The sequence below is a fragment of the Perissodus microlepis genome, chromosome 15, assembly GCF_051167445.1.
Source record: "Perissodus microlepis isolate ML-2025 ecotype Zambia chromosome 15, ASM5116744v1, whole genome shotgun sequence".
Taxonomy (NCBI): domain Eukaryota; kingdom Metazoa; phylum Chordata; class Actinopteri; order Cichliformes; family Cichlidae; genus Perissodus; species Perissodus microlepis.
Window position 1 is genome coordinate 1,336,495 of NC_140475.1, and position 27,915 is coordinate 1,364,409.

Consider the following 27,915-nt stretch of genomic DNA (forward strand, 5'->3'; position numbering starts at 1 on the left):
ATACGTCGGGTTCGTGTCGGGCTCGTAGCTGAAAACGAGCTTTACTTTGTTGTCTGGGTCAACTTTGCTAGCGAGAGACAGAGAGAGGCGTTGAAAGGCTGCTGCAACAGAACTTATTGTTTCAGAGGAAAACACGAACACAGTGTACAGTCGAGTCTTAACAGCGTACTTACAGCTGGGCTCGTCAGGCTCTCTGTTTGGCTGCAGTGGTTATTATTATATTTACATGCTTCCAGCTCCCGTTTCTGCTCCGTGACAGCTCCTTCTTTTCCTTTCTCTCCCTCCTCGCTCACAGACACATCACGGGTATGACAGTCCATTCTCCCTGCAGCACGGACTACACTGCCCATCAGGCTGCATGCTTTAGGGCGATGCCTGTAACACTCTGCTATTGCCTTCATATTAAATCTTTTTTTTGAATAAAATAAATAAAAGTCTTTCTTCACGTCATTATGCGGGCTGCAAGTAGGTGTGACATTGGCCGTGAGGTTGAGACACGGACATTAGAGCCTCTCAGTGCGTGTTTTGTTTGGGTTTCCACCGGCGTGGAATTACCAAAAATAGAGAGGGGACAGCCTAACATATGAAAACCTTTTATTTCAACAAAGTAACTGTATTCTGAATACCACCTTTTTAAACAGTAACTGTAATGGAATAGAGTCGCTCATATTTTAACCGGTACATGTATTCCTTTACTCCCCAACACTTGTTGTGCCATCCTTGAGAGCACTACTGCAATCAAGTATCTGCAATAACTAACAATGACTCTTTTGATCCATTGTAGGAATTTTCACTCATTTCTTTGTGACATTGTTTTAATTCAACCACACTGGAGGATTTGAACCCATTTAAGTTCATGCCAAAGCATCTCAACTGGTTTTGAGTTACTTTTATTTTTTCCCATAGGACCAGGTAGGTTTGGCTATATTTTTCCCTTAATAAAATTAATGATTAAAAACCAGCATTTTGTGTTTACGTTGAGATTTTAGTAGTAAAATTAATCTGATGATCTGAGACGTGCAGGTGTGACAAATATGCAAAAATACTAAGAAATCAAAAAGGGGGAAAATAGACTCAAGGGACTTAATAACATGCCACTGCATTTCTTTGTAAATTCACTGATGTATTTTTTGTTATATGCAAATGAAAACTCGTGTGTTGCTTTTCATTACCTTTTAAGGACTGAGTCAGTAAATACCAAGAAACGTAAGCACAATACATTTTGGAAGTGAAATAACTGCAGGTAACAATAAAAGAATCAATCAGTAATTAGTGTCCCCCTTGATTTTGGCATTAATATACCTCCATATGGACAAGCATAATTTCGGGATGTCATCCTGTGGGGTGGCAACCCACACTTCAGTCAGTGCTGTCCGAAGTTGCTGCTTGTCTGAGGAAGAGGATTCACTCTGTCACTCAAATGACTCCACAGTTTTTCTGTGAGCATGAAATCAGGGCTCATTGTTGGCCATTTCCCACCTGTCACATCAATGTCATCCAGTAACTGCATGGACACATGGGCAAGCACTGTCATCCTTGTCATCCCTGTCCCTGATGCCAGCTGCCTAAATGACTGTTGCGCAGTAGCACTCACCTCCATTGTCATGAAGTGCTTTGAGCGTATAGTCAAAGCTCACATCACATCTTCACTCCCTGCCGTCATACTATCCAGACTAGTCATCAAACTTTGTGACCTGAACATCAGCTCCTCCCTGTTCACCCACGACTGTACAGCAACACACAGCTCCAACACCATCATCAAATTGGCAGATGACACCACCATCATCGGCTGCATTTCTGATGGAGATGAGACGGCATACAGGGGAGAGGTGAGAGCCCCGACATCACGGTGCCGCGACAACAACCTGCTGCTCAACGTCAGCAAAACCAAGGAGCTCATCGTGGATTACAGGAGACTGCAGAGAGGAGGCCACACCCCCATCCACATCGAAGGAGCAAAGGTGGAGTCAGCTGCTTCAGATTCCTGGGCATCAACATCAGCGAGGATCTGAGCTGGTCACACCATGTTGGTGTGATCACCAACATGGTGTGAAAAATAAACCGGAAAGATTATAATTAACGTATTGACGGAGAGTGACGGTGTTTTATCTGTTATGACATCACATTGAATTAGCAAATTGATATAATGTATTGTTCAAAATGTTAAATGTTAATGCTGGAGGGTGTGAAAGAGAGAGAGAGAGAAAGAAAAAGGAAAGTAAAGCGGATTTTTATCTGGCATGAAGTCAGTACAGCCACGGGATCTCTTTGGGGAACTGGTCGTTCACGCTGAAGTCTGTTCCTTTCAGCTCCCTGCTGCTACTCTTTACCTGCTCCTTCTGTGTAAAGTGGCCCAATTTGGCCACAACAGGATGTGGTCTACCGGCCCCGGTCCTCTTAGCCCCAATATGATGGACTTGATCGAAAGTGATGCTCTTCACGGTGTCCTCTGGCAGCTTCAGGTGGGTTGTAATGAAGCCTCTCGCCGTTGCTTCCGCGTCTTCACCGGCAGATTCTGTGATACCAGAAAACACAAAAACTCTCATGCTACGGGCTTGCAGATCAATAATTCTCTTTTATTTTCTTATTTTCTGTTAAGCTTGGTCACATTCTTGGTAAGAGGCTTGACCGACTCCCGTAGTACAGTGTTTTCAGCCGCGAGCATGTCCACCTGCTGCTGGCTGAACTCCGGGGATTCTCCCATTTAAATTCCCGGTGTAAAACATCCACCAGGGATAACCTGGCATGGAAGCTGGACAGTCGCTTGTCGATTGACTCCAGGATGTCAGAAATATCTTTGCTGGCAGGCGATGTTGTGCATCAAAAAATCCAGTGGAGTGGTTTGGTTTAAACTACATTAAAACCAATAATGGTCTTTAAAAAAAAAAAAAAAAAAAAATTATATATATATATGAAGATGTTACATAATATTTTCTCTGAATACAAGACGATTCCGTCTTTTTACGGGACGGTTGGCAACTCTACTAACTGACCTCATGAATAAAATAAAGTTCAACATCAGTAACATCATAGCACCGTCCAGCTGTATATAAACTCCTCCATGCTAGCTAGTACGCAGTACGAGTTATTGTAACTGACTGTAAAAAGTTAGCACAACGAAAATAAACTCCACCTAAACTTGGTTTATATCTGACCCAGATAGACTCATAACTTCTTACCTGGAGTTCAGTTCACCTGACACTTGGTCCTGCCGGCGCCACGGGTCTCTGCTCCTCCTGCCTCCACTTTCCCTCATCTACCTGCTGGCCTCCCCCACTTGCTAATGTCACTGAATCTGTGGAAGCTCTGTGATAGCAAGACCAAAGCTAGGAAGATTATGATGGACCTCTCCCATCCCAACAATGGACTCTTCTCACTGTTGAGGTCTGGGAAGCGCTTCCGCTCCCTTAAGGCCAAAACAGAGAGAATGAGGAGGAGCTTCGGCTATTCGGGCCCTGAACCAGGTGTAGGACTGGACTCTCCCACACACATCACATCACCACACGCACTCTGGGTTTTTCTTCATGCACACTTCCTATAATTTATAATCTCTTTCTGCTATTTGCCCATTTTTACTGTAAATTTCTAAGTTAAATCTGTAAATTTTGTAATAACCTGTAAATTGTAAATACTATAAAACCACTGTCATCTAATGGTCGGGCATTGCATTGCACAGCTACAAGCATTTCACCTCATGTCATACTGTGTATGGTTGTGTGTGTGACAAATAAAAATTTGAATTTGAATTTGATAGCCACCACCAAACAACTGAGTTATTTTTACACATCTGTCAGCATCTGGCCAATCCACCACCGTTCATTGTTTATACCGTTACAACCCCCCCCCCCCAAAAACATCAACACATCAAAACAAAATATCACCATCGGCCCACCGAGTCCAGCTATGGCTGCATATATGTTTAGCAGTAATTTCTTTTTGTAGAGGGCTAGCAAAACAACCGTTTTCGAGGGCATCGCCTTATTGGAATCCCGACTTCTCAGACGAGGCTAACCAGAACGCCGTTTACTCGAGTGTGACATTATTCCCAGGTCCGTGTTTTGATTTCACACAAAGTAACGAATAACTATCTAAATCCCAGTAACAATTAACGCGTTCCTGATTTTGGCATAATAACTAGTTACCGTGCTCATTACCACAATAATAACGTAATTACTGTAACACGTTACTTAATAACGCGTCAGTCCCTACACTGGTTACAAATGATCTTCTTATGTCCTCTGACAGTGGACTCATCTCTGTGCTTGTCCTGCTAGACCTCAGTGCAGCGTTCGATACTGTCGACCATAATATCCTATTAGAGCGATTAGAACATGCTGTAGGTATTACAGGTACTGTGCTGCAGTGGTTTGTATCATATCTATCTAATAGACTCCAGTTTGTGCATGTAAATGGAGAGTCCTCTTCACACACTGAGGTTAATTATGGAGTTCCACAGGGTTCAGTGCTAGGACCAATTCTGTTTACATTATACATGCTTCCCTTAGGCAGCATCATTAGAAGACATAGCATACATTTACACTGCTATGCAGATGACACCCAGCTCTATCTGTCCATGAAGCCAGATAACACACACCAATGAGTTAAACTGCAGGAATGTCTTAAAGACATAAAGACCTGGATGGCCGCTAACTTTCTGCTTCTTAATTCAGATCAAACTGAGGTTATTGTACTCGGCCCTGAAAATCTTAGAAATATGGTATCTAAGCAGATTCTTACTCTGGATGGCATTACCTTGGCCTCCAGTAACACTGTGAGGAACCTTGGAGTCATTTTTGACCAGGACATGTCCTTCAACGCACATATTAAACAAATATGTAAGACTGCTTTCTTCCATTTGTGCAACATCTCTAAAGTTAGAAATATCCTGTCTCAGAGTGACGCTGAAAAACTAGTTCATGCATTTATTACTTCCAGGCTGGACTACTGTAATTCATTATTATCAGGAAGTCCTAAAAACTCCCTGAAAAGCCTTCAGCTAATCCAAAATGCTGCAGCAAGAGTCCTGACAGGGACTAGAAGGAGAGAGCATATTTCTCCTGTTTTGGCTTCCCTTCATTGGCTTCCTGTTAAATCCAGAATTCAAAATCCTGCTCCTCACATACAAGGTCTTAAATAATCAGGCCCCATCTTATCTTAATGACCTTGTAGTACCATATCACCCTATTAGAGCACTTCGCTCTCGCTCTGCAGGCCTACTTGTTGTTCCTAGAGTATTTAAAAGTAGAATGGGAGGCAGAGCCTTCAGTTTTCAGGCCCCTCTTCTGTGGAACCAGCTTCCAGTTTGGATTCAGGAGACAGACACTATCTCTACTTTTAAGATTAGGCTTCAAACTTTCCTTTTTGCTAAAGCATATAGTTAGGGCTGGACCAGGTGACCCCGAATCCTCCCTTAGTTATGCTGCAATAGACGTAGGCTGCCGGGGGATTCCCATGATGCACTGAGTTTTTCCTTTCCAGTCACCTTTCTCACTCACTATGTGTTAACAGACCTCTCTGCATTGAATCATATCTGCTATTAACCTCTGTCTCTCTTCCACAGCATGTCTTTATCCTGTCTTCCTTCTCTCACACCAACCAATCACAGCAGATGGCCCCGCCCCTCCCTGAGCCTGGTTCTGCCGGAGGTTTCTTCCTGTTAAAAGGGAGTTTTTCCTTCCCACTGTTGCCAAAGTTCTTGCTCATAGAGGGTCATATGATTGTTGGGTTTTTCTCTGTATGTGTTATTGTACGATCTACTGTACAATATAAAGCACCTTGAGGTGACTGCTGCTTTGATTTGGCGCTGTGTAAATAAAATTGAATTGAAATGTCTTTGTGCGATGCAGAAAAGGTCAGCGGATGGTCTCTACATGAATGGTTCCCAGAACCTGAACCTGCATGGCCACCACAGCATCCTGCAGCAACATGCCATCCAGTCTGGTTTTCGTTTAGTTGGTCCATCATTTTCACCCCAAACACAACATGGTTAATAATACTGCATGTGTTGTGTCGATATTCTAAATGTTGTTTAACACCTTCATCTTTAACCTCCTAAGACCCAAACTCTTCCACGACATGCATTTTTAATTTCTCTTTGATATTTGGGCATATTGGGGCCCGATGAATGTAAAAACAAAGAATTACCAGATTTTTTTTTTTCCTTATTTTTGTTTTTAAGAAAAATGAGAGCCACAAATGAGGATATTCATTTAAAATTTTGATAGAACAGTAGCAGTATAATGTCCTCGTAAGTGAATATCAGGCCCATGTAGAGCAAAATTGAGTATTTTGGTCTAAATAACCCAAAATGTGACGTCCACATATGTGGACGGCAGGTCCTAGGAGGTTAAATAAATATCAATATAAAGATAAGTTTTGCTGTCTGTTGCCTGTATGATTTGCAAGTTCAGTTAAACATAATTGTTGAAAAGAAGGTACCATGTATTTCATGAAAAGGCTCCAGATTTCTGTCTTCGGTTTTTTCGAACAGTTGTTTTCATTTCTTCACTCAGAGTTATTTACCTGTGCTGTTGAGCAAGTCTTGTTGTATGAACAAAGTCAAATGAATCAATCCAAAAGTTCTGTAAAGAGAGTGCTGATCTGTGTTAATCTTTAACAGAAATGTCAGCGAACTTTCTTTAATCTTGCTGAAAAACAAAAAACAGAGTTTCTGGAAACTGCACTAAATAAGATGTTAATGGTAAGCATAAGCCTCCATTAATTGACTGCTTCTTTCATTCTTTTCATTCGTTGTATTTTATACGGTGTTATGAGTTGTTCTGAAAATTTCAGTTCATTCTGCTCTTTGTTTTTATCCGTATGTACAAGTCAAACATCTACTGTGGCAGAGACACTGACACACTGAACATTTTGATAAAGGTTTCAGTAACAGGTGACAGTGCGGCAATACGGCAGAAAAGAGAAGGGGAAGATATGGAAATATCAAGTTCTGTGCATTAGAGTTTCCTAACATTAAAATGATTTAAACCTCAAAATAAATAATTAATCATTGTAGATGTTCCAACATTTCAGGATCGGATTACAACATTATAATATCGGAACTGATTTTATGCTTTTATCTCCAGCATTTGTCTTTGTTCATTTTTGGTTTCCTGTTATGTGGAAGCAAGTTTTGTATTTTCTGTGCAGAGAATCCAGCCTGACAAATACAGCTTTAATTCTATGTTAATAACGCATTCAAGAAAAATCCATAAAGTCTGATGATTACTTAGAAAAAAGTGAATTAATTTCTGTGTAATCAAAAACAACCAGGACTGCAAAATGCTAAAACTGCTACGACTTTGAAGTAAGTATAGAAAAGTTTCCCTGATGTTTCTGTTCTACTGGCAGCAGGTTTTAAAAGTCTTACCAAAACATTACTCTGCTATTATTTTGTGGTTTTGTGCTGTGGCCGCCTGCTATCTACTTGCGGCTGACACCATTGCTGGTGCAGGATGTTACTTGCTTATTACTTGAATATTACATTGTTAATAAAGTGATAGTAACTCGCTATTTCCATATGTTTACCTTGTTTCCACCCACTATTGCAACATTACTGCTGTAATAGAGCGCAACCAAGTTTTCTAAAGTTGTACCGCTATATTTTTCTGCCTCTTTGACTGTAGGTGCAGATATTTTGCGTATTTCGAGGGGAGTGTGGCCATCATAGTACAACTGTAAGCTACTGTACTGGCAAATAATGTTTGAGTGATTCATTGAGCCACAGTAATGTAAGCTGACAGTAGATTAACAGGAAATGTCTGTGAAGGTTCTCAGTCATCCAGGTCATCCGAGAAGCTTCTTCAGTTCTAAGTCCTTAGAACTGAAGAAGCTTCTCGGATGAGAGGTGAAACGTCTTCAAGCAACTTAAAGAAGTCCAGACGCTTTTCTTTACAAGCTCCTTTGACAACATTACCAGGAAATATTTGGGAAAATGAGTCTGCTAAAGTATGAAAGATAAAGGTAAACAATAATAACGCCCTTTAGATTTCAGATACTGTAACTGCATTATTTCATTAGAAAATATAATTGTTCCACTCTGGAGGTGCCCCAGCTGAGAGGCAGTGGGCAGGAGTAGGTTACTTGTATCCCCTCCAAAAGCCTCTCATGTTTAGCTGTTTTTTTGTAAAAAGATAACAATGTTAGCCTTTTCTGCAGCTATAGGCGATTTATGGTATCACTCTTGGCTGGAAGCAGTGCTTAAACAATGGGGGAAAAAAAACACCAACTTTGTCCAAAAACCTCTCATGTTCAGCTGTTTTCCACTTTTTCTTTGGTCATTTTAGCCTTTTTGGCCAGGGTGAAGGGAGCATCTGCCATCAAACAAGAAGACAGCCGCATGTAGCTATGATGATGTTTGCTAGTTCACCTTACATGCATTAATGTAATAACGTGGTTAGCCTACTCAACGTAAATTACACACGAACAACATTAAGCTACTCACGCAGAGAAGAACGGCTGCTGCTGCATCATCATCCTCATCATTTCTGCTACACTGGCAGGGCTAGGGGCCAGGACTCTCCTCTTCGGGTTTTTGGGGGATGTTGCTAACTCCGGGTCCGATAACAGGCACCACACCCACAGTAGATGTGCACAGTGTGAGGTCTCGCAGCAAGCTATCAAATACGGTGCATTTCTCGGCTTTTAAAAAAACACTATGCGTCGCCAGGTGTTTCATCAGATTTGAGGTGTTACCTCCTTTGACAGTATCACAGTATCAGCTTAAAGCACTTGTTGCAGGCTGCTGAGTTTGCATCTTTTGCTGTGAAGTACAGCCAGAATTTGACCGCTTCGCCTTGGGTATTTTTAATCTGTAGCTCTGCTCTAAAAGAACGTACGTACCTGGACCCGCCTACTATCCTTGGAAAGGTAAAATGATTGGCTAGAATCCAAAGTGTATGACATCTCAGGAAACAAAAGCACCGAAATAAAGCACCGAAATGTGCGCTGCTTTTCGGTCTGGTTACTACAGTTTATGTCAGAACCGGTGCCATCATGGCACCGGATACTGGTACTCATCCCTACACTGGAGTAGCTCTTTATTCTCTTGAGGATATTCAAGGGATGGGAGTTTGCCCAACCATCTGTTTTGTGGACTTAGAGAAGGGCGGTGCTTCGAGATTATGAGGTGTCTGGCTTGTTGTTGCAGGCCATGGCGAGTGCCTAGTTTGTATCTTCAGCAGTGAACCTGACTTGCTTCCATCTCTGCTACAGCTTGTCACAATTCTGGTCATAATTCTTATGGACAGAATATTTCGATGTTGCACGGTGGTGGAGGATGTACACAACAATGATGGAGTTTTGTTGGCTTGATCGGGGGCAGTTTGCGGTCAAGTGTGAAGAAACAGAAATGAGAATCAGCACCATGGTTCTCAGAAGGAAAAGGGTGGGGTAGCTTACTCAGGCCTGGGTCTCAAGGTGTTGTTTATGAGTGAGAGGAGCATAAAAGCAAAGCTGTCAATTTACCAGTCAATCTATGGTCCTATTGTCACAAGGTCCCATGAAGCGACCGAATGAACGATGTTGCGGATACAAACAACAGCACTGAGTTTCCTTTAAAGGATGTCTGAGCTCTTACTTAAGGATAGGGTGGGGAGCTTTGACATTCAAAGCAGCACCGTTGCTCCTCCAAATGGGAAACAGCCAGCAGAGGTGGTACAGGCATCTGACTAGGATGACTACTGGAAACCTAGGTGAGCTGTTTGAATCTCATACTGGGAGGAGGCTACAGGGCAGGCCTAGGAGTTGCTGGAGAGATTATAATTTTTGCCTTGTTTGGGAACAAGTCAGTCTATCTCGGATAAGCTGGAAGAGGTGGCTGGGGTAAGGGAAGTGTGTACTTCTCTACTCAGACTGCTGCCCCTGTAAAGGTGGTAGATGAAAGCTTTAATTAGATTACTTCTTTTTACCAAAGGTTGAGGAATTATGATTTACAGATAGATAACTGCCTGTAATGAAAAACTTTAACTGGAACTCATTTTGTGTTACTTCTTTGATTTCCAATCCACAGACTCTAAAGATGCATTTCTGTAGCTGTGCACTCATTGCACTGTTGCTCGCTGTAGCCTCGGCAGACCACCATCTCCACCACAACCGTGGTTCTGAAGACCATATGAGCTGCCACAGGCTCTCTGCTCCTAATGCTGGCTTTGCCTTTGCCTTCTACAAACGTCTGAATGCGAGGACTGCTGCTGGAAACAACATTTTCTTCTCACCACTGGGCCTCTCCACTGCCCTGTCTGTACTGTCTACTGGGGCCCATAGTGAAACCCACAGCCAGCTGTTCTCCAGCCTGGGCTACAGCACCTTAAACCAGACTCAGGTCAATGAAGCCTACCAACATCTTTTCCACGTGCTTGGACAAAGCCAGGAGAACCAAAAGCTGGATGTTGGCAGTACCATTGCAGTGCACTCAGGTTTCAGTCCCCTGGAGAAGTTTCTGAATGATGTCAAGCAGCATTACTCTGGTGAAGTCTTGCAAATCAACTTTACTAACCCTGCTGAGGCTGCAGATAAAATCAACAGACACATTGCCAATAAAACACAGGACAAGATCAAAGACATGGTGAACGATGTTGACCCTGAAACGATGATGATGCTCATTAACTATGTCTATTTTAAAGGTAAGACGCCTGATCAAGTCTATTGTTAGGCTACAACAGACAAACATGAATATCACATATATTTAAATAAAAAAGGTCAGCTTAGATGTCAGCTGATGATTGAAATATACTTTCAACAAGTAGCATGATTTATGCTGACACATCCCAATATTGTCGTCACCACTCTCCACTGTGTCGTGCAGGATACTGGAAGAAACCATTTAATAGTGAAATGACACATAAGGCGGACTTCCATGTTGACAGCAGGACCAAAGTTCAGGTTGACATGATGGTAAGGACGGGATACTACCACATCTTTGAGGACGCAGCGAACCACACCAGCATCATCTTGCTGCCATACAAGAGTCACACCTCCATGATGATTGTCCTTCCTGATGAAAGCTGGATGAGGAGTGTGGAGGAAAACATTAACAAGGACCATATAAGAAACTGGCAAAACTCAGCATCTATGATGTAAGACTTATTGCATTATGTCTGATTATTCTTTCTTGGTAGTAGATGAAGTGTGTTACCCATTTCTGTCTCATAAAACTGCTTTTAGCTTTGCTATTACGAGACCCAAAGTTTATTTACACTGAGAATCAGATGGACGTGCAATGCACTAAAGGTACAGAGCTTATTTGTGACCATTGGAAGGTTGTACACTTCTCTCCCTTAACGGTCGTCATCTTGGCTATAATTTTCTAAATTTCCATAATCAGTCTTGGCAGCATTTCCAGTGTTAAAAGCTAGTTAAAAGGGGCAGCTATGACACCTGACACCTGCTGCTCTCTGGCAGCAGCACCATGCCCTCCCATGTTTTAAATGCACTTTAGAACAACACGCAGCAACACTACACTGAGCGGAAGGAGGGAGGTATGGGGTCTTCACACACCCCCCATTCTCTGATAGCCATTGGGGCGGAGGGGCTGGACGGAGGTGTTGGCCGTCCAGTTGGGGTCTGGGATGCTGGGCTGCCTTGCTGCTGCAGGGCAGGGCGCGGTCTGCTTGTCTCCACCCCGGGGGAAGGGTAACATTCAATTCAATTCAATTCAATTCAATTTTATTTATATAGCGCCAAATCACAACAAAAGTCGCCTCAAGGCGCTTCATAGATACAGAGAAAAACCCAACAATCATATGACCCCCTATGAGCAAGCACTTTGGCGACAGTGGGAAGGAAAAACTCCCTTTTAACAGGAAGAAACCTCCGGCAGAACCAGGCTCAGGGAGGGGCGGCCATCTGCTGCGACCGGTTGGGGTGAGAGAAGGAAGACAGGATAAAAGACATGCTGTGGAAGAGAGACAGAGGTTAATAACAGATATGATTCAATGCAGAGAGGTCTATTAATACATAGTGAGTGAGAAAGGTGACTGGAAAGGAAAAACTCAATGCATCTTGGGAATCCCCCGGCAGCCTACGTCTATTGCAGCATAACTAAGGGAGGATTCAGGGTCACCTGGTCCAGCCCTAACTATATGCTTTAGCAAAAAGGAAAGTTTTAAGCCTAATCTTGAAAGTAGAGATAGTTTCTGTCTCCCGAATCCAAACTGGAAGCTGGTTCCACAGAAGAGGGGCCTGAAAACTGAAGGCTCTGCCTCCCATTCTACTTTTAAATACTCTAGGAACAACAAGTAGGCCTGCAGAGCGAGAGCGAAGTGCTCTAATAGGGTGATATGGTACTACAAGGTCATTAAGATAAGATGGGGCCTGATTATTTAAGACCTTGTATGTGAGGAGCAGGATTTTGAATTCAATTCTGGATTTAACAGGAAGCCAATGAAGGGAAGCCAAAACAGGAGAAATATGCTCTCTCCTTCTAGTCCCTGTCAGGACTCTTGCTGCAGCATTTTGGATTAGCTGAAGGCTTTTCAGTGAGTTTTTTGGACATCCTAATAATAATGAATTACAGTAGTCCAGCCTGGAAGTAATAAATGCATGAACTAGTTTTTCAGCGTCACTCTGAGACAGGATATTTCTAATTTTAGAGATGTTGCGCAAATGGAAGAAAGCAGTCTTACATATTTGTTTAATATGTGCGTTGAAGGACATGTCCTGGGTCAACATCTTCTGGGTCAAGGTGCAGTTTCCTCCTCTGGGGGCGAGGGTACCTGGACCTGGGGTATAGACTATGTTTGGGGAGTGTGATTGTGTGTACAGTGTCCATTTGTGTCTGTCTCCACATTGGTTGAGTGCCGAGTGTTTGTATATGTGTGCATGAGGGGGGAATGCAAGTTTGTGTCTGTGTGCGCCTGTTTGTCTGTCTATACGTCAGGTCGGGTCTCAGACTCCACCCCTCTGGGAACATCTCAGGCCCTCCAAAGAATGGAGGCCTATCTCCCCTCACCACGCTCCCTGCCGGTGGCTGATGCCCTCAGGCGTAGGTGCGTTGGTGGATCTTGTTTCTTGGGGTGCTCGGGTGTGTACCGGCTCACTCCCGGTGGCTGCATGGCAGGGCCTGCCGCCCATGGCTCAGTCGGGCCCCTTCCGGGGGGTGGGGGGGGCCTTCAGACCTCCAGCCTCTGGGCCTGGGGCTCAGTAACTCTGGCACAGCTGGCTGCCGGCAGAGCCCGGGGGCGTGCCACTGCAGCCTCCTCTGGCTTCTGCTCCGTGGCTGCTGGGTGCCCCCTCATCTGTGGCTCTCCTCAGCTCTTCCCAGGAGGGCGGCACGGATGCCCCTCCGGTGGTCCTCCTTGGGCTCTCGCACTCTGGGGGCATCTGGATGTCTGGGGCCTGGATCTCCTCCATGCCTGCTTCACGCCCTGGGGGACAGGGCTATGGCTCCCCACAGCCTCTAGCAAACAGGTGTCGAACTCCAGGCCTCGAGGTGCCGGTGTCCTGCATGTTTTAGACGTGTCCTTGATCCAGCACAGCTGATTTAAACGGCTAAATGACCTCCTCAACATGTCTTGAAGTTCTCCAGAGGCCTGGTAATGAACTAATCATGTGATTCAGGTGTGTTGACCCAGGGAGAGATCTCAAACCTGCAGGACACCGGCCCTCGAGGCCTGGAGTTCGACACCCCTGCTCTAGCAGATCGTTACGTGGAGAAACCTTTTGAATACAATATGCCTGTGAAGGTTCTCAGTCCTCCAGGTCATCGTAGTCTAAGGAGCTCCTTAGCTTTTTGAAGCGTGCTGATCCACACAGGTGTGCACACGGGTGTTCACAGACACAAACTACACCTTTCTTGGCTACTACCTCATAGCACATTGTGCGCCGCGCGGCACAACAAAATTCAATATTTAGTATTTACTGTTATTTACACTTAGCTAGATTAATGCGATGGTGCTGTGTTTATTATGTTGCTCTCTTGTTTTTCTTGTTTTCTCTCTTTTTTTCTCTCAACAGGTGATCCGGGAGTTTCTTTTCTTTTTAAGTGTCCTTCCTCACTCTCCCTCTTCCCCTCTGCTTTTCTTTTCCTTCGTCTTTCTTTCTCCCTTTTTATCCCCCAGTCATGTCTGTCCCGTCTGTAACAACTGGAAATAAAATAAAATAATAAAAATAGTAACCACAAAGGTCGATCAAATGGACCAACACGGCAAGGCTGTGATGATCCATTTGGTAAAGAAAAATCCGTTGGGTATCTTTGTTGGTCTTCAGACAACAATTGTGACGGCTAAAGAACCAAACAGGCACAATGGGCAGCTGTGTATCAGGTTTTGATGTTACGTGTTGTGTCATTGTTTATGTAGGTTAAAAAGTAATTCCCATTGTATGTAGAATAATCTAATGTTGTATATGATCAGATGCACAACAAGCTAGAAACATTTGCAGATGTGGCTACTTGCAGGATTGTGGAGTCAAAATGATCATTTTGCAATAGTAGAACAACTTTCTGTGTTTGATTAGTATAAATCTGCACACTGTGTAAGTTCAACACTGGATATTACGTGTACTAACAGAAGCCAAACTGAGGAAAAGTGTGTTCTTTGTTTTGGTATGATGAGGTAACACTGAAATATGTCAATATTACATGAATAAATGTGAAAGCAGGGCTGGGCTCGGGTCATGTTTGGGCAGAAGAAATGCTGACCTGGACTGGGGATATTTTTGGGTTATGGAAAGAGCACTTTGAGGAACTTTGAGTCTGGTGACCCGAGCATTCCCTATATCGCCTGTGCATTTTAAAAAACAAGTTATAGCTTTATTATACTGCTGGAAAGGAGGCTCTTGGCAATCATTGAACCTTCAACCAGATTGTTACCCTTTGCAGGACTTCTGGGGGTATCATGGCAGGCTGACCCTCCAGCATGCGTGTGTTTCGTAGACTTGGAGAAGTGACTCAAGAGACGTATTTGTATTTTTTGTGGACGATGTGTCACCTTCATCATGCACTGGAGTGGTTTGCACCCGAATGAAATGCACGCTCTGGTTTGGGAGAATGAGGCTGCGTCTGTCACAATTTGCCAGTGTAGTTGACAGGATGGGCATCCAAATGCAGGACTCATGAGAAGGAATGGAAATGCAAAGGGGAGACTTAAAGAACTCTTTGAGTGGTGTTGAGTGGAGCAGCTCTGGGTGCTGGCCACGGAACCAGCAGAAGTGGGAAGCCAGGTCAGGGGCTGGCTGTGAAACCACCGGCAGAGACAAATCAACCCTGGTGGCTGAGATGAATCTGGATGATAGGGATGGAGGGTCTGACAGGAGACCACTGAAGGCTTTGTCCTTTGGAGGCTGAGGGTCTCTGCAAAGACCCTCTGGTAGCACAGCCAGAGATCAACGAAGGTGTAGAAGACCTTCTGGTGGCTGTTACAGGCCGATGATCATGTAGAGAATTTAGGCGGCTTGGCTGCAGGCCGATGTAAGTGGTGAAGACCCTCAGTGTGGCTAATGGTAAGGGTGATGGGACACCTCTCAACTGAGAGCTGAACCAAAATGAGACAGGTCTTTGGCTGATAAACACCCCGCTATCGCCAAGAGAATCCGGAGCAAGGAAAACACACTACCAAGTAGTAAGGATGCGTACATAAAGCAGGTGGGACCAGAGACTGGCAAAATAAAAAGAGAAGAAACCAACCTACAGTGAGGGAGACCTAACAGCTGCACACAGGAAACACAGGGAAGGCAGCAAAAGCTGATATAAGGATTATAATAAACACAATTACCAAGTACTGAAAACAAAACCTAGAAACAAAAACCATTTCTCACAAAAGCAGTAAAGAAAAGATCAAAACACTAAGTCAATGACCCAGAAACAATTCCAGCTTCAAGCAAGAGAGCTAAAGTATCTTGCAAGCTTACTCATGAGTGATGTGAAGGTGGTGTGTAAGCTGCACTGGCGGATTGGCATCAGCAGGAATGCGGGTGTTGTTCCAGACTGTTGCAGTGAAGATTGAGCTGAGCCAGTTAGAAAAAGATGGAACCACCAGCAGTTTAACTGTATAATTATGGTTTCTCTGTTTCTCAGGTATGTGGAACTTTATATGCCAAAATTTTCCATTGCCACTAATGCCTCCTTGAGGAATATATTGCAAGAAATGGGCATCACAAGTGCTTTTGAAAACATCGCTGATTTCTCTGCTGTGTCAAACAAGTTTCCACTTAAAGTATCAAAGGTGGGCGAAGTTTCCTTTTTACTTGTTTTTAGGGAACAGGACTAGAGCATGCCTACTCTTTTGGTTAAACTGAATTCTGAGAAATTAGCTTTGATCTGCCCGCTTTCTTATTTTTTCCCACAGGCATCCCATAAGGCCACGATCAGTGTCACCGAGATGGGAACAGAGGCAGCAGCCATCACCATATCTGAATGGATCCTACTGACTACACCAACACCCGTGAGAATTGACAGGCCCTTCTTAGTTTTCATTTTGGAAAACTCGACTGGAAGCATCCTCTTCATGGGCAGGATCAACAAACCAACAGCTTCATAACGGCACATAGTTGTAAGGTGATACGTTTGATCACAGTTGTCATCATAAGGTTCCTTTCATGATATAAAAGACTGAGCGCTCACACTAAACACATATTTGTCAGTCTGCACACACTAATTTATGTGGTCTACAAAAGTAATATTGAGGACATTTTGCTCAGGTAAAAAAGAAGAAATCTTAAGACTACCATAGTTTTAACTAAAAATATTGATACTAAATAAATGAGGAATTTTCTGTGGTTTGTTTCTGAGATATTCTACTAAGATGTGGCTCATAGGGCAAGAAAACTAGCTACTAAATCCCAGACTTACAAAGACACTCTGGGGTTTACAGAAGCCACTTGCTCAGTTTGGGGGCTTAACTCTTATCTCAGGTAGATACTCTCTAAACACACCTGCATATCATCAGTGTGATTCTTTCGTCCTGAATCTGAATAAGTTGCACATTTTTAAGGAACAAATGTAGCAAAAATATGAAAAATCAAGATCCATATGTGAAAACTGATATTTAATTGCACTCTCTTTTTAAAAAAACTGTCAGATGGTTCAATAAACATTTAAGTTTTAAAAAAATGTGAATGTTCTTGTAGTTATTTCATGTTTCAGGCTGTTCAAGGTTAAAAAAGGAAGGGAAACTGCTCAGGTGGACATTAACCCCAAATCGACAATCAAATGAACTCAAATCCTTTTAGGTTTTTAACAGTTTGGCAGTTTTTAATGAAACCTGTTAAAACAAGTTAAAGACTCATTTGGGTGTCATTTTGACCTTCCATCTTTCCCTGATATTATTTTGAAATGTGAGAGAAATGGTAAAAGTAGTTTAAAAATAGAGAGATTAACTGTTGTATGTCCACATCGTGCAAGTGTTGACAACATAGATGACAAACAAGAATCCCCATATTATCCAAACATACGGTTATGATTTTGTGAGAGTGTCTCATGACACAATGACAAACGAGCATTTTTAAAAGAGAGTTTTTCATTTGATTATATTTTATATGAAGGATTTTGCAAAAAATTGGACTGGCAGGTTTATTGAAAGGTTTTTTTTAACTTGACCATCACTGTATATACAGCATCTATTATTAACCCATCCATACACGCCCAACCTTCTATGCTTACGAGCTTTCTATCTAACATTCACGATTCTGGATGCATCAGAGAGCAACTTTGGGTTAGTATCTTCCCCAAGGATATTTGCTGACTGGAGCAGCCGGGGATCAATCACCAAACGTCTGATTAGTATCCAATGATGACCTGCTCTAACTTCTGATCTACAGCTGCCCCAGAAACCCCATAAAAAGAGCATGCACCAGTCTCTGCTTCTCATGCCGACTTTCTTTTTTAATTCTTATTAGGGAATAATGCAAGAACATTCCCACTCCTTTACTTTTGCTGGACTCTAAGACACTAAAAGAGGCTAACAGTGGAGTTAGAAAATAGCCCCGGACTGCCCATCTCCAAAGCTTGGCTCAGCCTTCCACCATCAGTCAGAAATGACGGGCCCTCCTTGGCTTTCATTTTTGAAAACTCTGCTGGGAGCTACTGTTCATGGGCAATATCACCAACCTGACAGTTATATAACGGCACCTGCTTGTGAGATGATGCTACTGTAATGATGTCATTTTGAGGATCACGATTGAAAACACTATTTACATTATAGAAATATTTGTAACGGCTATCAGTCTTCACAGAAGCATTTTAATATTTGACTAAATTACTGTTAAGAACACTTTGTTTTAGTTAGTAATAATAATAACTTTATTTATAAAGCGCTTTCGAACAAAGTGCTGTACAGCTATTTGAAAATAAAGAGATAAATAAATAAAACTGATGCATATCAATACAAGTTAAAAACACCAAAAAAATGTAAAAACGATAAAAATGTAAAAAACTAGTTACATAATAAAGCTGAAGAACATGAAATAAAACATGTTGTTTATGGATTAAACTCATGGAAGCATCATTCCAGCATTTTTTAAATAAATCAACTAACAAATAAAGAAATGTCAGGTTAGCAGATTAGATGGATTAAAACTTTTGGGAATTAACTGGTGACTAAATCCCAGAGATTTCAAAGGGTTGTAACAGATTCGGATGGGACAGTACGTGGCCCCCACGGCCATCGGCCTCAAACAGCCCTTTGCTCTTTGACCCGTCAGTGGAAAAGTTGCAGCAGAGTGTTTACACATTGAGTACACATACACTTTGTCTCTCTTGTTGGCGCTGACATACAATCGCTTCTGTAAAGAAAGTTGGCAGGACGTTTCCCAATCAAAAAGCTGACTGGGCAGAAAGTCCCAGTACGAGCAGTCCACCAGTTTAAATTTGATCAGGACTTCACATAAATTCTTGAAATCTCTGTGGCCTATGTGAGTGTGCACACAGATAGTAAAACTACGACTAATTTCCAGGAGTGGAAATTCATAGAAGCTCCATCCCACTGGGACAGGCAAACACTGCACACTTAGCCGGACACGTTTGAGTGTGTGAAGCCTCTTTGGATAAGTTGATCAGAGTGTGACTGGAAACGCAATAATCCCGTCTGCTTGTCAAACCAGCAAACAGGATTAATTAGTATGTTGAACTGTAAAGAAACCGGTGGAATACAAATGCTCGGGTAACTGGGTTGGTTGGGTAGAGACGGTTGTCCTCAGTTTAAAGGTTTGTTTCATTTTGGTTACGTGCTCGGTGAGATCGAAGAAGCATAAAAGCCTGTTTACAGTCCAGATAAATGAGAATTACAACGGTAACGCTAAAGTACGACAGATTTTCTGGATGAGGAAAACCAAGGTTTTTTTTAAAGCCCACTGAATCTGAGAGCTGTGTATGCAAATCTGTGACACCTTATTATAATGGTGTTAACCTATATACACTTTAACAGATATGGAACAAAAGTCCAAAACTAGACTTTCTGAACACTTTCATGTTTTTCTCTAACAGAACTGGGAAAAAACTCAGGTGTGAGAAATGTCGAAGGATTATTGGAGGGTGACGTGAGGAAGCCGGACTAGACAAACTCAAGATAATTGTGATTGAAGATGACGACGCCACGCTCTGCTCTCTGACATAAATGGTTAAACAGGCGAATTGCTCTTAGTGTGTATGTGATTTGTGTTCTGGTTTTTCACTGTATGTTTTACTCTATTTTATTTTGATGTCTCTAAGAACTGCATTCGGGTGTGCATTAATAGTTTGTCACAATACACCCAGGTAGAATCCCAGACAGACCCATAGATTAGAGTAAATCCTCCTGGCAGGCTCCAAGAAAGCTCCTGTAGACAGAAGACTAAACCATGAATGAAATTATCTGCACTAATTGTACAATGTACAACACAATAGTGTTGGCAAACGCTAAGAGGCTTACTACCACTCCCACAGCTTGTGCTTCGATGTGCTCTGGCTACAAGACTGCCAGTATTGCTACGGACTTAACAGATGGCTTTTGTGCATTTACAAAGGTGTAGGTGTCATCGCTGTTAAACACTGGTTTTTGCAGATATTTCAGTTTAGGTTTGAAAAACAAAGTCAGGGAAGTAGCACACGCTCACTGCAAAGCATCCTTTGCTATTCATTTGAACAGGCAAAGTCTGCTCTGTAGCACAAACACATTCGCTGTGGAAAACATCACAAGCCCAACATCATTTCTGAACCTCAGCAGAAAGACGTCTTCATTAGTGTTGAGCTCCATGCTTCTCCCTCTTCTAGCGCTGAAAGTCTCTCAGATCTCTCTGCTTTGGTTGTTATTCCTGCTTGAAGAAGATCAAATGTGTGATACACATGCAAATCAAGATATGATTTGACACATTGTGAAGTGGCCATCTATAATGCATTCGCCATCGGGGTTAGAGTGTGTGGGTCCTAATGGCAGTTATCTCAGTGTGCCGCTCTCACGCAGCAGCTCATTTCTTGTAATGCAACAGGAAGAAGGAAAGCATGTCTCTTTGCAGTGACACTGACAGACAGGGGCATCGGAAACATGAACTGATGAGATAACTGGGTGTTCTCGGGCTTTAGTCATCATGCTTAATAACACACCAATGCTCAGCACATGTATGTCGCTCAGGAAAGACACTGCTGTGATCTAAAAAAGGGAAAAAATTCTGTTTGCTCACATGTCCTCCCAAACACAGACGAAAGACGTGGATGTGTAACCCGCGAGCCGCTTTGCACGAGGACAGTTGCACATCCAGTTTGGACCTGTGGGCTGCCGAGCGGCGTCTCTGTACGTCAGACGTCCTCTGCCAATGATGCTCGATCACACTGAGATCCCTGGAGCTGCCTTGAGTTTTTGTTGTATATATATTTAAGTGCATGCTGTTGATGAAAAAGGGAAAGGCCACTGCCATCAGGAGTGCTTTTGCCATGGAGACAGAGCTTGGTTTGCAATAACATTTAGGTGAGTGGTACGTGTCTAACTATTCTTATCTGCAGTACATGCAATATCAGGACCCAGCGTGTCCCAGCAGCCCAGTGCACTGTATCAAGAATACCAATGTTGTTCTCTATATTAGGCAGGCAGCTATTTTCAACTATTTTAAAGAAACACTAAAGCAGAGCCGCCCAAGACACGCGGACAACAACTATTCACGTTTTCTTCCTGACCCGTGAACTACTGTAACGTGGATTTTCCCAGTGTGGGATTATTCTCTAATATCTAATATAATATGGGATTAAATGTCTGTGTCTAAATAGTAATAATATCAGAATGCAATGATTTGCAAATCTAATTAATTATCGTAGCTTTAAAAGGTTAATTGGCAGCAGGTCAGTAATACGATTGGGTATAAAAAGAGAGAAGGAGCGTTTCTCAGAGGTAAATCGCAAAGACTTTGGATATCACATCATATTCATATTCATACGACATCATCAAAAGATACTGGATGCCTGTGATCTGCTGGTCATTGCCTGTGGTTCAGATTAGATAGATTAGATGAAACTTTATCCTCCGAGAAATTCAGTAGGAGGCAGAGCTGGCCATCCTCTGACTGGAAGGTTGGTGGTTCACTTCCTGGCTGCTCTAGTCTGCATGCCAAAGTATCGTTGGGCAAAATAAAGAACCCAGAGTTGGTCTGTGTTACATTAATCTAAGTGTGAATGAGGCATGTTGCACCAAAGGGTTTGAAGCTCAACCAGCATAGAAAAGTGCGACATAAGAACCTGTTTATTATTGTAGAGTCAGAGCAAGGCTAGCAGGAAATCAACCAACAGCTGATGGTGTAATTACTCTATACCTGAAACACTGTGTGATTAATGTTTATGTCTATCACATCAAATAGCCTTTATTTAATCTCACACTGGGGAAATTCCCTTGTTACAGGAGCACGAGGAGAAAGAAGCAGTGAATGAGAGATATAAAATACAAATAGTGCACAATAAGCCACAATACTAAACTATGTACAGATGGTTTCTATATAAAGTAAAATAAAGTAAAACAATATGTACATATAGCGCAGTGAGAGTGATGATAACACACATGCATTTTTTAAACACCTTTATCCTGTGTGGGTATTATACAGTCTGAGGAGGACCTACGTCATGAAAGGTCTTCAGTAATGTCCTGCACACCTCAAAAGAGCTCAGCCTGTCCAGCAGAGGGAGCCAACTTTGGCCTTTCTTGAGCAGAGCACGAGTGTTATCTGTTATCACCTGGCAATTTGCACCAGTCCAACCTGTGGAGAAATTCTGTGGAGAAAGCCGAGACCGAGCTCACCGATGAGCTTGGCTTTCTCCAGAAATCAACCAACATCTTGTTTTGATACGCTGGTGCTGATGTGCAGGTTGTCGAGTTACACCAGATGAGAGTGAGTGTGTGATAACCTTCCTATGCTCAAGATCGGTTCGCCTCAGGTCCACATCCAACGAAGCCTGTATCCTCTGAGAAGCTCTGGAGGTGGCAGTTAGTGGTGATATAACTGAAGGTAAAGAGGAAGGAAGAGCGCACCGTCATCTGATACCACCTCCTCACACACAGTGCTGAAGCCTCATGTGGTCTGTTGGTGAGGAAAGCGATTTATGAGTTAAGACAAAAACATTTGTATTGCCTCTTTGAATTAAGCACAGTGTGCAGTATTGATTTTGAGAGGGAAAAGATCAGCATGTGGAATAAATGACATTTCAGTGACTGTGTTTGGCTGACAAAAGTAGCACACATCTGAAGCACAGGGAGTAAAGCTTGGTGCCTGATAAGACATTTCCCTGATGGAGACAGCATCAAGGGATTTCATAGGTTTTCAATCATTACATAATAAGATTCAGGCTGTGAAGACTGTTGATTCGTGATGATTTAATCTCATTTACCAGGAATCTGGGGACCAGTGAAGAGAGATAAGAGGAAAACTGTATTCTGCTTGCTCCAGGCAATGATTTGCATGCGTTGCTCTTGTTACAGTAACAAGGAAACAACAGGCCAATTTAGGCAGCCTAGCAACAGCACTGCAAGTGAAAGTTACAGGAAGGCATTTGGCTGTCACTGTCACTGGCTGCTCGACTACGAACAAATCTCCCAGTACTCCTCGTGATTTCCTGCCTTCTTTGGACTTTCAGTTATGGGTTTATTTTTGAACTTGCAATCAGAAATTCACTGATGTTCAGAGGTTACAGTTAATAATAGTATTACTCCATTATATTTCAGGTTAAACGTGAACACCTATGAAGCTCAACTTCAGAGTTGCCTTATTTATGTCACGTGACTTTTCCTTAAAAGTCGCTGCCTCCTTTCCATGGTGTCCAGCTCTTGGAAATCTTGGTGAAAAGAAGAGATTGTGGATTTAAATCTGTCTATAGGGATGAAAGTGTTTTATTGAAAGCAATGCTTCTGTTAAACCCCTGGAATTAGAGCTGGAAGTCTGCCCTTCGATCACATGTTGATTGTGTAATCGAGGCAAAACTACAACAAAAAAGAAGGAAAAAAAGTCATCGTCCACCAAAGTCCAGTTATATTAGCTCGGCTTACAGATAGCAAAGTTAGACAGGATAGAGGGAACAGCAGGGCACTGATTAATTAAGCTTTTAAATGTGCAAACACACTAATGCTTCGACACATACCCACGTGTGCCTCAGAATATGATGAAATCGAAGGTCTCATGAAAAGGCAGTGCCGTCTGTTTGCACAATTAAAGGTCAATGAATCAGCGTGCTCCCATCCCCATCTGTGCATCCTATTTCTAATCAATCTATTAGAGTTCACTTGACCTTTGAACTCACGCTGTGCAGATACTGCATGTGCACATATTCACAGATTCTCGATTTCAATCAGGGGGATTTTCTTTAAGCACTTCCGTTTATTGATTTTTTCAGGGTGAAAAACACAAAGAAAGCAGTGAGTGCTCACAACACAGAGCGTTACATGCTTACAAAACTTTATAAAGTGGATTTTTAGTGCACAGACAGAAGCATTTAGACACTCGTGAACAAACATCAGAGAAAAAACGTGAAAGGAAGAAAATCAAACGCTTCCTAGGACTCACATTTACACATAATCACACGTAGACACCAGTAGGTGGCACTGTTGTGTCACGGGAAAATGAGTGTGGGCCCCTTGCACCTTGCTATTGTTCACTTAACGCTTTACTCATTTGAGTTTGTAATTTAGACCAAAATTAAAGCACAGCCGCTGCTCCATTCATTGGTCTACTTTACACATCAAAGTCAAATGAGTTGAATGCTTGGAAGGTCATGGAATGACTCACGCTCCTATCATCAGTTATCATCTGTGTGCTTTCTGTGCCACAGTCTCAGCCAGGGAAAACACATTAAAGGGGGGATCTGCACAAAACGAGAGAGGCTTTAAAAAAACACTTGGACAGTGTAAACAGGCCCAGCAAGCAAACAAGAGCCAAAGCTTTAATCTGTCTCTGCAGAGGAAAAAAGGCAGCGCGTCTATCACAGATTAGCGCCTAATTTCAGTTTGCAACAACACTAAAACTAGCTTGTTTATTTAGAGAAATATAAAGTCCAAGATCACAGCATGGACAGTTTAAAAAATTCTGTTTCAGGGTGTAGATCTCACAAAAGAGGCACCCTGGACTCCTTCTTCACACAGATCTTTGGTATTGTTTGCCACTGCCAGGACAGAGACACATCAACAACAAAACCCAGCGGTCCCCCAGTACACAAGACTCACTCGCACAATCCACTGAGTATACAGCGCACAGTGGCATCCACTTAACATGCCGAACGACTGAGTACAACCTCGTTAAATGTGCATCAAAACCAACAAAGACGAGGCAGAGAAGCCAGGTTGACAGAAGGAGGCTGCTGCTGCATCAAAGACAAACAATAAGGAAACTGATCATGTGTATTATTTATGCTGCCTTCACGCACAAAGGCAGAGATGTACAGTGAGCAATCGAGCCCCTTTTAATGTTGAGGCCTCTGTGGCAGAAAGGGGATAAACTCGTGTTTGTATGCGCAGCGCACATGCTTGTGATGTCTTATTACAGTAAGCTACGCTGACAGTCCACAGCACATCGCTCGCTGACTGTGCTGACCTATACGTCTGGGCTTACACGCGAAAACACGCGCATCTGGAAAGCCATCCCGAGTGGTGATGGCTGCCATTTAGACGCGTTTGAATTTGCTGTTGGGCGCCACGACCCTAAAATCGAAGCGCATCTTTGCAGTTGACAAATGGGATTAGAGGCAGCTTGTTTCAGCGGAGAACCAGCTGTGTTGGAGGATTGAGCTCGTCTGTGTCTCTCTTTGTACTGTATCAATCCAGGTCAGTGGCAAAACAGCAGCTGTGTTTCATTATTATTCCCTTGTCATCTTGCATCAGCCCTGCAGTATCACGCTGCTCTCTGTGGCTCCTTGATACATGTGTTGACTGTTTTTTACACCTGCAGCTCTAAGGTGTGTGGCAGCGTGTGGCTGATCCATCACATCTAACGTGGGGTGAAATTGCTGCGGGGCTATTAGACACATTCATGCACACACACACACATATATAAACACAATATACATACACATGACTCAACCACCTACCTGAACGATAGCAGCAATCAGTGAAGATTTACAGGATTGTAAAAGATGCTCTGCAAACGTGAACATCTCCAACAGACAATAGTCTTCATGTGCTGTGCTGCGACTTTAAACTTGCAGAGCAAAAACATGCACTGAATGTCTTCAAGCAGAAACAGCAGAACATTAAAAGCATCGTGGAACGCAATGGAAAATAAAATGGCCGCCATCCAATTAAAAAGCAGTGAAAAGAACACAAACCAGCGGGACAAAGATCAGAGTGTTTAGGAGATGCAGACCCAGCTGGAAACGAATCAGGAGAAGCAATCAAATTAAACAAAAGAACAAAATCAAAAGCTACACAATCAAGTCCGTATGTGATTTTATACACTGCTTATAGGTTTCCAGATAAGATAAATGCTGAATAATTAATTTCGCCCCCGTTGCGTAATTAATACACGAGTAACACAAACAAAAAAGCAACACAAACACAACATTGTCCATGCAGAGCATGTTTACATTAATATTCACACCTGTATGCCAAACGAGCGGCTAACGCAGCGCCGCTCAGTGCGGGCCGGCTAACTGGTGAACTGCTACATGCTCTGTTATCACATCTGTTACTGATTTATGGTGGGTTCAGACAATTAAAAAACCCCAACACATTTTAATTAATAATGTCAATATGGCTGTAATTATGCCGATAGCTGTTCATTTTAACATTATGGACGATACCTCAGAAGGTTTATGGACGTGAATATTAACTGAACTCTGGTAAATCAAATCATTTGTCTCCTTTCTGTTTGTCTTGAATTATGACCAAAAAAAAAGAAAGAAAGAAAGGTCTGCTAATCCATCGCTCTACTTTACTTGACGGGTAATTAATAGTAAGCCATATATCACAAAGTAATCAAGAATTTCTTGTAACAATCTAGAAATCTCAACTACTCAGTGTGTATTATTTTATGTCTCATTGCTGGTTAGGTGTCTTTAACTCCTTAGACTAAATGAGTTGTTAATATGCAGACAGATGTCAGATGTTAATGAGAGTTACTGCACTGTCATTAAACACACAGTCCTATCATAATTTAGCATCGCTTACACTCAGTGACTTAGAAATCATTACTTATACATCACCATGAAATATGTTTTCACTCAGTTTGGATTGACCTGTTCTCTACAGCTGATTAAACAAAAGCTGGTTGGTGATTTGTTTTTGTTTGTTTTGTATTTTGTGATTTGATGTACATTTTTGCTACAAGGACGAAAACAAATCTGACAGTTTCACAATTTAAGAACTGAACCTTTATGACATTTTGAACATGTTGATGGTGTAACAGCCTGTTGTTTAAACACGAACGTTTTTTGTGCCTCATTTTTAAACAACACACCTTTCTCAGTCTAAAGCCAGTTAGCTGAGTATGACTAAGTAAAGCAGGGAAACAGCTGGGCTGGGTCTGAAGTTAGTAATCATACACATTATATAAAAGATGGCCCCGCCCCTCCCTGAGCCTGGTTCTGCTGGAGGTTTCTTCCTGTTAAAAGGGAGTTTTTCCTTCCCACTGTCGCCAAAGTGCTGCTCATAGGGGGTTGTGTTATTATTACTGGGGCTTTCTCTGTATTATTGTTGGGTACCTACTTACAATATAAAGCACCCTGAGGTGAAATGTGTTGGGATATATGGCTTATATGATTCACTCATGAACGTGGCCACTTTCTCATTACTTTCATATATTGTTTTAGTATCCAAAACATGCAAGTTTCATTTATATAATTTTTCAAGGGATCTTATATCTGTTTTCACTCTTGTATGCTTTTCATACAAGTTTCACACAAGACAGATACAAACTTTATAAGATTTATATGTATCTTTTCCATATGGGTATAGCTATATAAATAAAATTGTAGTCACACAATATGACTGTTATGCTATGTTATGTATGCTTGGAGCCAGAAATGTCCGTGACATGACTGGAGTGTGAAGTGCTAATTTATCAGCTGGTAATAGGCAGCTTGGTTTCAAGTTTATTCATAAACCGAAACCGTATGGGTGCATCACTCACTCAGGAACACCAGCCAATAAGATGCAAAATATGAAAAGATATAAGAATAACACAGCAATTTTAATTTCGTACACAGGCTGAGAGTACCTGGAGTAAACCAAGTTATTATAGTGAGCACAAAAAATGCTCCAAAAGGCACCGACAGCACAAACAAGGCCACTGTAAGTCCCTTTCACTTAAAGTGGCCACATCTCAAATAATGCGTGACTTAAGTCTTAATGCACTTTAAACAGGTGAGTTGTGTTAAAGTGGTTATAAAGGGGTTAACTAGCTACAGAGACTGAAACTGCTTTATGTACCAGGCTGCAAACATCCCTTTTAATGCTGTTAAGTTGGACTATATAACATGGGAGCTTTTAGAACCAACTTCAAGTGGCCATTAGAGAGCGAGTGGAAACTTAATAAGATTGAATGATT

At 42.3% G+C, this 27,915-nt stretch overlaps 1 protein-coding gene and 1 long non-coding RNA gene across 3 annotated transcripts in view; one reads left to right on the forward strand and one right to left on the reverse strand.

The window, feature by feature from the left end:
- Window positions 1-188: 188 nt before the first annotated feature.
- The window catches only part of LOC146371382 (uncharacterized), a 77,874-nt gene continuing 50,147 nt past the window's right edge, over window positions 189-27,915 (reverse strand). The window contains exon 3 of the long non-coding RNA XR_014802788.1: window positions 189-2,515. This is a non-coding gene — a long non-coding RNA (uncharacterized LOC146371382). The remainder of the gene's footprint in view (window positions 2,516-27,915) is intronic.
- LOC146371383 (alpha-1-antitrypsin homolog) lies at window positions 6,525-19,948 on the forward strand. 2 transcript variants are annotated; one of them, XM_084954042.1, is made up of 6 exons: window positions 6,525-6,700; window positions 10,010-10,622; window positions 10,805-11,075; window positions 16,013-16,160; window positions 16,284-16,487; window positions 19,418-19,948. In XM_084954042.1, the coding sequence occupies exons 1-5, from the start codon at window positions 6,692-6,694 to the stop codon at window positions 16,473-16,475; spliced, it is 1,233 nt and encodes a 410-aa protein (XP_084810168.1). In that variant the 5' UTR covers window positions 6,525-6,691; the 3' UTR covers window positions 16,476-16,487; window positions 19,418-19,948. The 2 variants fall into 2 exon arrangements, with proteins under 2 accessions (XP_084810168.1, XP_084810167.1); XM_084954041.1 differs by lacking the exon at window positions 19,418-19,948 and having other exon boundaries at window positions 6,532-6,700; window positions 16,284-17,017.

Bases quoted from the DNA above. Each gene is read 5' to 3' on its own strand.
- LOC146371383 (XM_084954042.1), top strand. The intron at 10,623-10,804 runs GTAAGACGCCTG...TGTGTCGTGCAG, and splicing joins TAACTATGTCTATTTTAAAG to GATACTGGAAGAAACCATTT. The intron at 16,161-16,283 runs GTGGGCGAAGTT...TTTTTCCCACAG, and splicing joins TTCCACTTAAAGTATCAAAG to GCATCCCATAAGGCCACGAT.